Source organism: Lichenostomus cassidix, chromosome 2 (genome assembly GCF_008360975.1).
Source record: "Lichenostomus cassidix isolate B80296 chromosome 2, HeHo_3.0, whole genome shotgun sequence".
Lineage (NCBI taxonomy): Eukaryota > Metazoa > Chordata > Aves > Passeriformes > Meliphagidae > Lichenostomus > Lichenostomus cassidix.
This window is the reverse complement of record NC_139482.1, coordinates 13183271-13196757: the sequence shown is the minus strand read 5'-3', so window position 1 is coordinate 13196757 and position 13487 is coordinate 13183271. Positions and strand designations below refer to the sequence as shown.

Below are 13487 nucleotides of genomic sequence, written 5' to 3'. Positions count from 1 at the left end.
CACACAGGATACCGAAGAAGATATTAAAAACGCCAAACGGTGTGGAAGAACATCTCTGTCTGCAGCTACTCCATCCCCAACCAGGCGCTTCCTTTCTTCCCTATAGTGCATCCCACTCTCCCAACAGACTTTCTTCTCCTGTAGGTAACCTGCTAAACAGGTTTCAGTCTAATTAATTACCCTGCTGATATGAAATTGCAAAAGGATCCTGGTCTTCCAGGTACATGCAGAATCATTAGCATATTTAACGAATAAGCCCTCTCTCAAAAAAATACACCACTACAAACAAAAAAACCAAAAAGCAGAAAACTTGCTCTAAAGAAACGTGACATTTACAATTTCAAACTGCGAACAGTTAACTCTGGTAATAAATATGCTTCCAGTCTACTACTACTGACAAATTATTTACCTAATTGGTGAATAAATTGAACTAGTTAAGCTGTTCAGAGACTAAAATCAACAAAAAGCGTAATATGAAACATCATATATTAAAATTTCATGAACCCAACATTTTACAAGATGATCACTATTAAGATTTCTAATCCAACTTATTTTGCTGAAACAACAGTTTCATTAACTGCCATGGTGCAAATCTAATGATGCATGGAAATATGCCTCAAAAACATAAAAGAAGCAGAACTGACACAGGAGGTGCCTTCAAATCTGGGCACCGACTTTTCATTTCAACACAGGCTGACACAGGGAGAACAGCTCACTACATCCAACCTAGCACTGTATCTTCTTGTAGGAAAACAGCAGTGGAAGTAACACTGTCATTAAATGTGCAGAGGGAAGAACAGGAAGACCAAGACAGAATTTTTCTCATAGAACATGTAATTAATTTGCAGATAATTACAAGACATCAAAATAGTTAATAGCTCGCATTTAGGAGGGGGGTTAGGGGTTTTTTGTACTCTGTGATATTATTTAAGCTCCTTTTAAACTAAGAATGGGCTTGAATAAAGAATGTTTGGAGTATGCTATGATTTGGCAATGCTGGACTTCAAATATCAGTAAGGGATGTGTGGGTGAAGGAGAGCAGTGCCAGGACACCAGCCCAGTGTTGGATTATTAACCTTCCCCTCCGCTCACACGGTACAGTGTAACAAAGCCTGGGCTGTGCCAAACAGCAAATTTCATTTTGAAGCTCTTCTGAATAAAGCAAATAAAGGTATATATCCTATTGCTGTAAAATAGAAAATTTGTACATTTTTGTTCAATGCAAAAATTTAGTATTTTCATGTCACATTGCATAAAGAAGAAAAATGAGGTAATAATCCTATATATGAACTACTCTACATATGAGCTCGCTGTTGTATTTCCAATTTCCATATTAAAGATGCATTTTCTGTACACATTTGATGACACTTCTTTGAAAATGTCAGGCACATACAAAGACACAGAGTGACTGCTAGCTAATTTGAATTTCAGACCTTTAAACTTCAGTGACTACCAGCTTATTAATAAATTAATAAATAAATAAATAACAACCACAAATTGGAATTACTAAATGTCTCAAAAAAGCTTAAGATAAGAAGCAATATAAATATACACTAAATAAATACAACACTGTCTTCAAATTTATAATTAATGTATTTTATGCTGTTAAGAGTAACAGGTATTTGAAAGCACAGTGCCAAAACTGACCCATATTTGGCTATTATGCAGTATTATTATTAGACTTCAATGGCAAAGTGTTTATCAAAATAATACTAATTAAAATAACCCTTTTGGTTTCAGCAGTGAAGAACAGCAGCACTCCACATATATGAGTGTGTTTATGAACTCGAAAATTAAATAATTTGCAGTGTCCATTTCAGTCTTAATGCAGGTTTTCTGGAAGCAAAAGAAATTCCATACAAATTTAGCCAGCATACTGCTGGTGCTTCTATCATGCTTAGAAAGCCTGTGTCAGGTAAAAATACACTTCTTTGTAATAGCTTGGAGTAGCATAAAGATTAGACTGATAAAGTAATATATATATGCACATATATATTACCTGTTCTTGCCTCTCCAGCCACTTGTCCACCATGGGATGACTGGCACTTAACGATGAACGAGCATTGTCTCTCTGAAACTGGTTAGACCAGCTACTAGTATCTCGTGGTAGGCTTCTGTAGTTTTCATCTTTCTAGTTTAAAAGAAACAAAAAAGTGTCTTATAAAAAACAACCAGTCCTTGCACATTAACAATGCAGCTGGTTATTAAACGAACACAAAGGGAAGACTGGACTCAAGGACTGGACCCATGGACAGCGTGATTGCTCGGCCACTCAAGCACAAGAGTTTCCCTTCCTTTATGCCAGGGAAGCCAAACTAAAGCCTTGGTGGAGTTGCAGATCTTGCACCCACTCATGCTTCCCTTTTTCCAGCCTCAAACCTCTAGTGCACAGATTCCCAAGCACATGCTCAGCAAGGCTTGCAGAGCATCATGCTCCTCAGGTTCATTCTCACTGTGAGCAAATACACCACAAATGAGTCCATCCAGTGACAACCATGGCCACTATAAAATTTTCCCAAGTCTCTGTATGTAATCAATTTTACCATCAAAGCAGTCTCACTGCTGCAGGTACTGTCCTTTAGACCAGAATAGAATGCTGTGTAGTTCAAAACTTTAATTTATTATTCCACATAATAGTACTTTGCCTGGTTTGCCTGAAGGTATACAAATACAGTCACATTTGTAGAACAGCAGCAGATGGAGATTGTGCTGACAGAGATACGCTGATCCTACTGAGACTGATAATTTTTCTTTTTCTTTTTAATTGATGAATTTGTCTGCACATCTTTCTTACAAGCTGTACAAATTCTCCAGCTTCTAAAGATTATTAGGCCTTACTCAGTCTGATCACTAAAAGCCAACAAAAGCACAGAGGCAGATTCTTAATAATGGGAGTTACCTTTAGCCTAAAGTCAGCGTTACTGATAGCTTACATAGCTTAGTTCCTTCCAACTGAAATAATACATGGAACTGAAATTCTGCTTAGCTTTTCAAAAGAGGATTATAAATATACTACAATATATGTAAGTATTCTTCCTTCAGAAGCAGAGTATTTTTTCCAGTCAATGTTTGTCTATCTTCATGCCAAATCAGATTGAGAGAGAGTATCTATTTTTAAAATAGGATTGTAGTCCTACATATTTTGTGATATTACCACTTTTAGGAATCTCAAAAATCTCTAAAATAAGAAACAAACACCAGTGCACATTTACAGCTAAAAGTTATTATTTTCCTTTTTTATAGCGTGCAGCAGATTTTTGACCCCTTCTTAAATCAATACTTCATTCCATCAGCATGAGTATTTTTTTCCCCTCTTTGCCATACTGATATTTCTTTGGCATGGAACAATATGGGTCCAATATTCTAGATGCAGCATCAATTCCCTTACAATTGTCCTTCACAACTTTAGTTCTTGCAAATATATGATAGGCTTTGCTAAGAAATTCAGGTCTTAGTATAAATGTGAAATACAGAAGTTTTCAAAAGCTTCCTGTGAGAGACCAATTTTTTTCCCAGACATATCAAACCTAAGTTTTCTTAACTGATGACAACTTATTTTCTTTAGAGACTTTGCAGTATAAAATAAGTCTTCCATTTCAAGACATTAAAGCTTAAATTAAACCAGCACAAGATAACCTTGTAAAAATATGTTTGCACAGGTAACCAGCCTAACAAATAACCATAATAAATTAGCTTAGCCTGCCACAAATGAGTAAAAGCTTTTTGTCTTTCAGCAACTAAAAACAATCCAGTTTCCCAGTGCATAGCAAGCTAGAAACTTGCTCAGTATCTTGCTTAGAAAGGGGAAGTCAGCTTTTTATAACTGTCCCTCAGCAAAGCCATAAAAGCCATAAATGGTGTATACAAATTGATTTTTTCCTGTCGCTTCTCTCATTCAATTCTTCTCTTCAGGTGACAGGGGTGGCAGAGTTTCTATAAGCCAAAACAACAATTTCCCTTGTTCAAACTGGTGGGCAGGTGTAACAACAAAATCAGGATCTGACAAAGAAGTGACGAAAAATCATTTTATGCACAAAACCACACACACAGTTGGTGCATATGTTATTGTCACCTAACAATAACCCACTATCTGACAGACCATCACCTGGTCTGAAAGAACAGAAATTTCTTCCTATGAAACAACATGTTTTCTGTATTTCTGTACTTTACAGACAGTTCCATTTTTTATTGATTCACATTTACAATGTTCAATAGAAACTTTTTAGAAAGACATTTTTATTTACAAAACACAAAGACCTCTCTCCACACAGCATCCATTATGCCTGCACAGGAGTGTTTTGCAAGAGCAAGAGAGAAGGAAAGATGCTCATCTAGGGATGTGTTGTTCTTCAATCATTCAATCCCCAGGTCTTAGACTCACACTGGACAGTCACATTGCACAAAGTTTATACTGGAATTTGTGGTGTAAAAAGTCCCAAATATCACAGCACACAATGTAAGTGAAATTATCTAAGCTAAGAGAGTTAAATTAGGCCTGTGTTTGGTGCATCTGTACTAATGTCAAGAACTCTGCAAAGAGTTTATGCCTAATACTATCTATGCTGAGTACATTTATCCTGCCAAAATATTTCTGCTTGTAGACCACTCTGCAGAAGATTGCCTTTCTCCTGCTAAGACTTAAATCAGCTCATTTTGAACAGAAGGCATCCAAATCACTCAGCAATTTTTTCTGACAGCAGAAATAAACACTGGAATGGTTGAGAGATGTGGTTTCTGTAACTTTTTTTGTTTCTCAGCACTTTCACCTCTCACCTTTCTTCAGAGGCTCAAAATAGCGCTATTATCAGATTGGAATAAAATAGCAGTGCTGCAATCACACACACACTGCCATGTTGGTGTCAGCCAAACACTGAAACTTTAGAAGATCAACCAGCCACAGAGAAGTCCTCCACTCCTTTCTTTGTCATTGCTTTTTGGCAAAGCTCTCCCTGTTCCCCACAAGTGACAGCACTGGGACAAGCACCAAGCTAGAGGGGCAGAGGGATCAGCACTCTCAGCACTGCCACATGCCATCCTTCTCACAGACACCTACACCACACAGCCTTAAGCTGCTCCTGGCTACCTGTGACCCCATCTAAGCAGGGGTTTCCATTACTGCCACTGCCAGAGCTAATTCAAATATAGCTACGCTGACAAACTATAGAGGTGCAGGTGAAAAACATCGCTGCAGCTAGACACTGGGATTTAATGAGCCAACTGTGATGCTTTCTGCTATATAATATATATATTGTTTGGGGATTTTTTGGTGTAAAAAATTCACATTTAAATCCAGAAAGCTGCACTTGTCTCCAGCATGACCTAGCTTTGGCACACATGTTCCCAACATCTGGCTGAAAAAGGTGTGTGTCACTTTTAGCTACAACACCATAAAGGAGATGATTTCATGGTACAGAAGCCATCAGGGTCACACAGGGAATTCTCATTTCTTCTGGAAATGCAGCAGTAAGCCCTTCTGGGACCAGGGCTGACGTGCATCATCAGTTACAATTAAATGCCCTAATTTTTTAAAAAATAAGTTTCTTTCCCAGACATCTTTGGGGACCATGGGCCATGTCAGCTTTATCATGTTTGAAATGGAAATTGATCAATATAATACTAAAACTGCCAAGTCATAATACCACCACTACACTTAACTGCAGCATTTCAGAGTAATTTTAATGAGGACACATAATCTAACACTTTAAGATTTAGTTCAGCATGGTGTCCCTGTGGGGCTTTGCTGGAGGATTGGGTGAAAGGGGACAAGAAAAATGAAGCCATTTTGCTATACTTTTAATTTCAGATGATTTGCAATATATAACAAGAGCCTCATCAAAGACTCTGCAGCTTGTAGATGAAATGCTGCATCAGAATGATCTGTGCAATTCAATTGCTAGCTGTCAGTGCATAAACTCACTTGTGATTTTAACCTGCAGTTCTCAAACCTGCAAACTCCCAGCATCACAACCCAACCAGAATGTTCTCCACGCTGTATGGTGACAGTTCCACATCTGCTATCTCATTTGCCACTTTCCAAGTGGTGAAAAAATTGGGTTTTCCCTTTGTTTTGACCTCCTGAATGGCTAAAATGTGGCAAATTTTGGTTGCTTATTTAAAGAAAACTACACTAGACAGCATTAGAATAGGGGTGAAATAGATTGAAGACCTCATCGAAGTAATTATCTGAAAGACAATTCAAAAATGCAAATCAAGTTTTCACTTTAATTATTTCTACAGCAAATAGTCCATGTCTCCTTTAGGACAGGCACTAAGAGAGCTCATCTTGGGCACAGATCATTTTTTGCTATCTCGTCTTACTCTTTGCTTAGTCTTTTTTCTTGTATCCTATGCACTTTGGAAAAGGCTGCTTGCTCGTTTGGGTTTAGCTCCTTATAATAGCCTTAGACTCGGATAGGAACTGTGATAGAAGATGAGACTTTGTTTAGTCTTTCGAGGTTATAATTCCACTTGAAAGACTTTGGGCAAATTCATGTCTACAAGGGTAATTATTGTTGTTGAATCACTATAAGAGCTACTAAGGTTGTTCTTCCTTCTTTTAATGCTCTGGTATGACCATGCTAGACCCTGAACAATTTGGTGTCACTCTCAGACAGGATGCTAAAAGCTGTAATTACCAAAATATTCATATAGTTTATGTAAGTAACTCTGTCTGACGAAAACATCTGTTTATAAATGCAGTAATATAGACCCATTTTCCATGCCGGGATTTTTTATTTGGTTGAGGTTTTGTGGTTGCTTTTTAACTGGATTTTAGACCAATAAATACGGGATAAAACCAAATGGATCCCCATTATGATGGATCCCAGAACAAAGAAGGCTGCACAAATAATGTCCATTTTAATGGGAAATTAATTAACCCAAGAAATGCATTGCATGAACAGAAATTCCATTAAATAAATAAATCCTGCTTTCATAGATGTCAGATTTGGAACTATTCTCACTATTAACACAGCATCTTTTAACAATTTCTCCCAAATGTCAGTAGTTTACCTTCAAACTAATTGTACCAGTCTCTTCCTCTAACTATCCATGTATTTTAAGAGTGAGCTTCCTTTTACTCCCAGTAGATTCAGTTTTCCAAGGCTGCTCTTTTTCTGATGTATACTGAAGAACATGACCCCAGAAGCTGCAATAATCCAGATACAGCCCAGCCATTTAGTGTATAGAAGGAATGAGTTAGTCACCCAGTATCAGGACCCTTTGATCTCAGGCCATTCTCCAAGAAGTAAAGTGAAAGAGGACTCCCACATTAAAGAATTATCACAGCTTCATGCCTCCTATCGGCTCTGACCCGGAACAAGGGTCATTTCCAACTGGTAAAAACTGATTTGCAGAAGATACAAAAGAAGATACAAGTCTAATAAAGAACTTGCACGCCCTATTTATGGTGAAAATAGATGAGAAGAATGACCACTCTACATTTACTCGGATATTTTCAGAAAGACTTGTCTCAGAAATAGCCATCTCTATAGCTCCATGAAAGGAATTAATGTATTATGCTTCTAGAAGAGCTCATTAGATGCCAACAAATAAAAAAGCAATTGAAAAGCCAGTGTTCTGTTTAAACTCTATCACCTTACACTCAGAAATTTCCAGAGTTGTTCTATTCCAATTTATACATTCCATGTTATCTTTTGACTGACAAGCAAGGCCTGACCTTAAGAAAAAGCAGTAACTATGGGCCATGATGAACAGACAGTTTTCTGTGCGTGTGCTGTTATATGTAAACACTTAGTGAAGAATATGGGCTAAATTAAAGAGTAAACTAAAAAACATGATAGTGTCTATGCAAAACATTCTGTTGATCTGTCTTGTTTACAACACAAAAATGAAAAATGTCGTGATCTCTGCACGTACACATGCAAAGCCAGAAGTTACCAACCAAATAATGTACACTGTTATTTCTCAGATGGAGGGACAGGAAAGAAGCTGCTTCTTCCATTCACTCTTTACTTAATAATCTCCTAATAAATTCCCACAAGGGATAATGCAGAACAACTGAAATAACATAGAGCAGTTTATATTCAGTAATTATAATTCAGAAACTGGATTTTATTTCTGTAAGCTTAACTAAAAAGACATGGCTTTCCACGGTTCCATTTTAGAGAAAAATAAATGAACCGGTTAAGTTAAAGTGTCATGAAGCTACAGTTCTGATTCCTCTATACATTATACTTAGAAAAACATTTTCCCTTCTACTATTTTTTATTCAAGTAAAATACTCTCTTTTGCTGTGCCACTTCAAAGGCATATAAAGAGCTTGAATGTATATCCACCTATTTACAAATCTATATGGGTATCTGTTTAAATGCAATAATATAAATATGCACAGTCCTGACATTTTCACCAGCTATTTCCTTTTGTACCCAAATTTATACAATGTTTTATGCCAATTTGGATTTAGAGAAAATATAATTTGTAAAGTTATTTAAGTGTTGACATGATTCTTTTGATTCCTTGCGAGAGCCAAGAAATTAAAGAAAGAAAAAAAAGCTGCTAATGAATTAATTTAAAAGTAGGCTCTGAAAATAAGATTTAACAAATAGAATGCCAATATTAAATATATTTGAGAAACTAAGAGAAACAGGAAACAAGGGGGTATAGGAAACTTCACAAGGATCTTATATTTAGATCTTGAATTGAAGAATATATTATAAACCACCAGCTCCTTTTAAGTGTTGAGTAGATGCTTTTAGTTGGCAATACTGCTAAAACACTGGAACTGGCTATACATTAAGAAATTTGCATCTGATGTTTTGAAATGAAGAAAGGAGGCTGGGATATGAGGTAACCAGCCTGTGTTCTCCAACCAATGGAACTGGTTTTCCCCTTTCTTCCTTACACTGGCCAGCACGGGGCGGAGCAGGTGCTGAAGGTCAGAAGCACAAAGGCAATGCCCCAAACCCACAGCAGCTTCTTACACACCCAGCCAGACACTGCTCCCCACTGTCACCCACACCACTGCCCTCCTCCTTGTGGAATGACATGGACCAGGAACTCCACAGGGCTCCCAGCAAAGCCTCCATCACCTCATCCAACTTGCCAATTCATTTCAGACTTTGGACAGAATCCCTCCAGGGGTAACTGGGGAAAAGCCCAGAGAGGAACGTGTCAGGGGACTTGGCTTGTAGCAGTGTTTCTCTTTAATCTGAGTTTACAGCAGCACACACACCCTCGGCTCCTTGCAGTCTCACTGGCCTTCCTCACACTGAACAGCTTCCCATCTTTCTTCATCTTATGGTTTTAGCTTTTGTCCACATTTCTTTTACTTCACATGCTAAGCAGGCGATGCTCTGTGTACAAGAGCTGAAGAGCTCATTTATACAGAGACACTAAAACTGAAAGGTAGCACACAATGGCCATCTCCTGTCAGGCTGTGAAACAAAACTGGGCTAAGTGACCTCTGTTTCAGCCTCAAAATTAGTCATACCAGAACTAAGCCCAAAAGGTGACTAGGAATTCCTGGTTTGAAATCCTGTATTTATGAGACCTGATTTTCCCACTAACTAACGCTTAACATCTCCTCCCCAGCCATACTACTTCTTTGCACTGACTAGTTCCACATATAAGTGAATTTTATTCTTATACTGCTTGGTTGTCTCGTCTTTATTCACTGCAAGATGAGATAAGTGAATTTTAAAAAGAAAAAAATTTAGCAAAAAAAGCTGAAATATTCACTGGTTAAAACATGCAGGTTCATGTCAGAACACTGTTGGGAAGCACAACCTGCAATCTGAATTGTAGTTTAAACTTCCTTTTCTTGCTAGCTACACATTTGGCCTAAATCCAAATGTGCTTTGCACCAATACACAACCTTGATAATCAGAAAACAAGACAGACAAATATTTTAATCTGCAAAAGCTCTTGAACCACAAGTGTATATGGATGCATGGCTGTAGGTTACAACTAAAGAGATGAAAGCAGATCAAAACCCAGATCCAACTATTACCAATGACAATATATGTGCTTCTAGCTTTTGGAAATAAAAAAATCCACTAAACCTAAACATCCAACTGTTGGTTTGGGTTTTTTTTAACTTACTCAATCTTTTATCAACCTACTTTTTCAGGCCCAGTTTTTTACCCTCAAACCCAGTGAGAGCTGCAAAAACATAAAAAATTAAAACCAGTAGAGACAAACACAAACATGGGAATTTACAAAGTACACTTTCACTTAGAAGAATGGTAGAGGAAAAGTCTTCAATTTTCCTGTATCATGTGCTTTCTGTTTTCAGCACAGCCTTCACTGGCTCTCAGAGAAGAGCTGCACACTGCATTCAATGAAGTGAAAAGACAAACAACCTGAGCGCATTCCAGCACTCCTTTATCACGAGTAAGACATTCGCTCATCCAGACCCTCCTTGGCACTGCCAGCTCGTGATGCAGCACTGTGTCCTCTCACACAGGGACCAGACACTGCTCACCCATCACTCACAGTGAGACATGGGATAGCACAGCACTGGGACAAAAACACACATTCTTCCTGCATTACTGATGAAGAACAAAGGCAGTGTGGTTAACAGACTTGCTCAGCCTAAGAGCAGAAGTGGAAAAAACTCAACAGCTCTCAGATCTTGCGCTGATAATGTCTCTTTAGGAGGACAGAGAGGAGATTTGACATATGGGCATCTACTAACAGATGACTTTGAGCAAAAAGAGGTAAAACAACAAAGGAGATGGAGAAAATTACACCTTCACTTCAGATTTATTGTCTTCATTGTTTGCTTTTTCCCTGTTTAACACATGTGGTCATGACTGACTTTTGGATGCCAAGAGCTGAATGCTGTGCATGTACACAGTCCTCAGCAAACAGAACAGCACTCTTGCACACTGGCTGTCACCTCTGTGCACTAGGCAAGGATTTTTCACTTTGTGTCTCTCATTGCCAACCTGGTGGTGATGATAAGAAATATTCTATGTGTTTTCACATTTTGAAAGTCAGGAGTTTTGAGCTCTTTCACAGAGTTTTTATTGCATTAAAATATCACCAGCCGCTCTGCTAAAGAAAGTCAGAGCATTCTTCATGAAAGCATCTGAGGCAAAGGGCAACATAAAGAAATACAAGTTATTCCCTCAAAACATAAGAAAACAACTTCCTTACTCTGAGAGTGATCGAACACTGGAAGAGGTTGCCCAGAAAGGTGGTGCAGGCTTCATCCCTGACTGGACACAGACCTGAGTAACCTGCTCTAGCTGCCTCTGCTTTGACCAGGCAGGCTGGACTAGACAATCTCCAGAGGTACTTTCCAACTTCAGCTGTTCTGTGATTCTGTGAAAGTCATGAATTTTACACACTCTACCCAGGACAAAAACAACACACATCATATGTTGATTTTATATTGCATTCTCTCTGGGTTCAATTCCTCTGAACTATTTTATCATAACAACCTGCCAGCAACAAGTTACTATCACAAAGGAAGAAAACTGATGCATATAACTTTTAGTTTTTTGAATTTCCATTAATCTCTGTCCTATAACAACCTTTTGCACATTAAAACACTCTATTTCATCACCTGTTTCACCCATATTCATTCTTCCTTCCTCTCAGTCTATGCAAAATCACATCTGAAATGACAAAAATCATGACTGTCTCACTGAAAAGAGAAAATCCCTGCTCAAATATACCTGGATGAAGAAATATTCATGGCTATTGAATCCCTCAGAACTTCTGTTTAAGACATTGCATTTTTATGTCAAAAGCAGGAAGCTGTATTCATCATGTGGGGGTTTAAAATGTATCATGACAGAGATGCCGAGCTTTTTGCAGATATCCTGTACTACTCCTCAGCAGATTCAGCTGTATTACAGCACTTTACCAATACTGTTCACCTGGTACACAGTAGCCTCCCTTCTGAAGGAGTCAAAACCAGACACTAAGGTTCCCAAGAAGCATCAGCAACACTTTCATCTCTTGCTCCCAGAATGATACACACTCTTTCAGTGCAAAGTCTTCCCCATTTGATTTAACAGATTTATACTCTGCCATTCAGACTTCCTGGCTATAATATGACACTAACACACAGCTCTAACAGGGCTCTTCAATCCTCTGAATTATACATAAAATCTATTGAAACACCATGTCTTTGGTGACAATGACAAAGCAAACTTCACAAAGCTGTGTTTAAAAGGACTCAAAGCTAAATGAAACTAATTTTCACTTTAAATCTGATTTTGAAACTGATATACCATTATTGTTGAAGCTTTTCAAAAAATGCACATGCTCTTCTCCTATCTAGGCATTTCATTAGAGAAATACTTTTTCATTCTTTTTACAAAGAGGGTAAGAAAGCATTGCATCTTTCATATAAAAATAAAATCCTGCAACCCAACAATCTGCAAAATTTGTACTCATCAGTCTCAATCCATGGGAATAGCAAAAATACCTGCAAGAGAAGATCTGGGAAACACAATGCTTTGCAGGTAAGGTAATTGACACTAGATGAGACTTAGATCACTCACATAAAGATTCAAATTCTGTCTCTGCAGTTTATAGAGCCCAAAAAAATTAGGTTTCCAAGTAGGAAGAAAGTATACCCTAGAAAAAAATACTATTCCTACAAGGCACGGTGATATTTCACCTCAAAATACATATATGGACAAACTCATTTAACAACAAATAAGCAAAATATTTGGCTGCTGACTGAACAGCAAAGACAAAAAGCAAAGGAAAAAAGCAATTACAAAATGATGTGCCAAGTACACTGAGTTGTGTGCTTGCTGCTGCTGATCCACCCCACAGAGCACGTTGTGTGCCATTTGCTTTGCTGCAGGTGGGTGAACCCAAGAGCCAGAGGCACAGAAACCCATGCACAAATATTTCTCTCTTTCTTGAGCTCTCTTTTTTAACCTACATTCTCACTTCTTTCTGCTGTACCAATGTTGTTATCTCTGACCCAGCAACATATGAATCAAAATCAGAGAAGTCACAGTGGGAAGTTTTTCATAAGCCGGTTATCCATGGTGTATCCCTGCATTAAGCAAGGCAGGTTAACCAGATAAGCCTTAAGCCTTTCAGAGAAGCAGGATCAAAGCAGGTAACTAATTTGTAATGATAAGCCATTCCTCACCACAAATGGAGATATGAATTTTAAAAACCACACTGAAAATATATGGGATAATTAATTCACAGTCGTTACAAGATGCAACGTAACTGGTTGTTGCATTTTCACTCTCTCCAATACTGTAACACAAACATCCAAGGGGAAGAAACATGATTTTCATTAAGGAAGTTCACATCTATTAAGGACACCTAGTTAAGCCAATAGGCTTTGGTACTCAATTATTAAGGTAGTGATTCAAATCAACAGTTATTCAGAAAACAACAATATAAAAACCAGATTTTACTGCAGTGGAAAAAAGCACACATTATATGCTTCAGCTGTGTACAATCTGTTCAGCTGTACAGTTCAATACAATTCAAACAAAATTACAGCTTGCAAATTGGGTATTACTCCAGGCCTCTGAGAA

General features: G+C 37.9%; 1 protein-coding gene across 12 annotated transcripts in view; it reads right to left on the bottom strand.

Annotated features, from left to right (window-relative positions):
• PARD3 (par-3 family cell polarity regulator) overlaps positions 1-13487 on the bottom strand; it is a 441649-nt gene that overhangs the window by 248451 nt on the left and 179711 nt on the right. For 11 of the 12 annotated variants that reach the window (XM_085050362.1, XM_085050357.1, XM_085050358.1 and 8 more), the window contains one exon: positions 2000-2131. The exons of the other annotated variant lie outside the window; for it this stretch is intronic. In XM_085050362.1, the coding sequence (XP_084906488.1) occupies positions 2000-2131 (132 nt within the window). The remainder of the gene's footprint in view (positions 1-1999; positions 2132-13487) is intronic. 12 annotated transcript variants of the gene reach the window in all.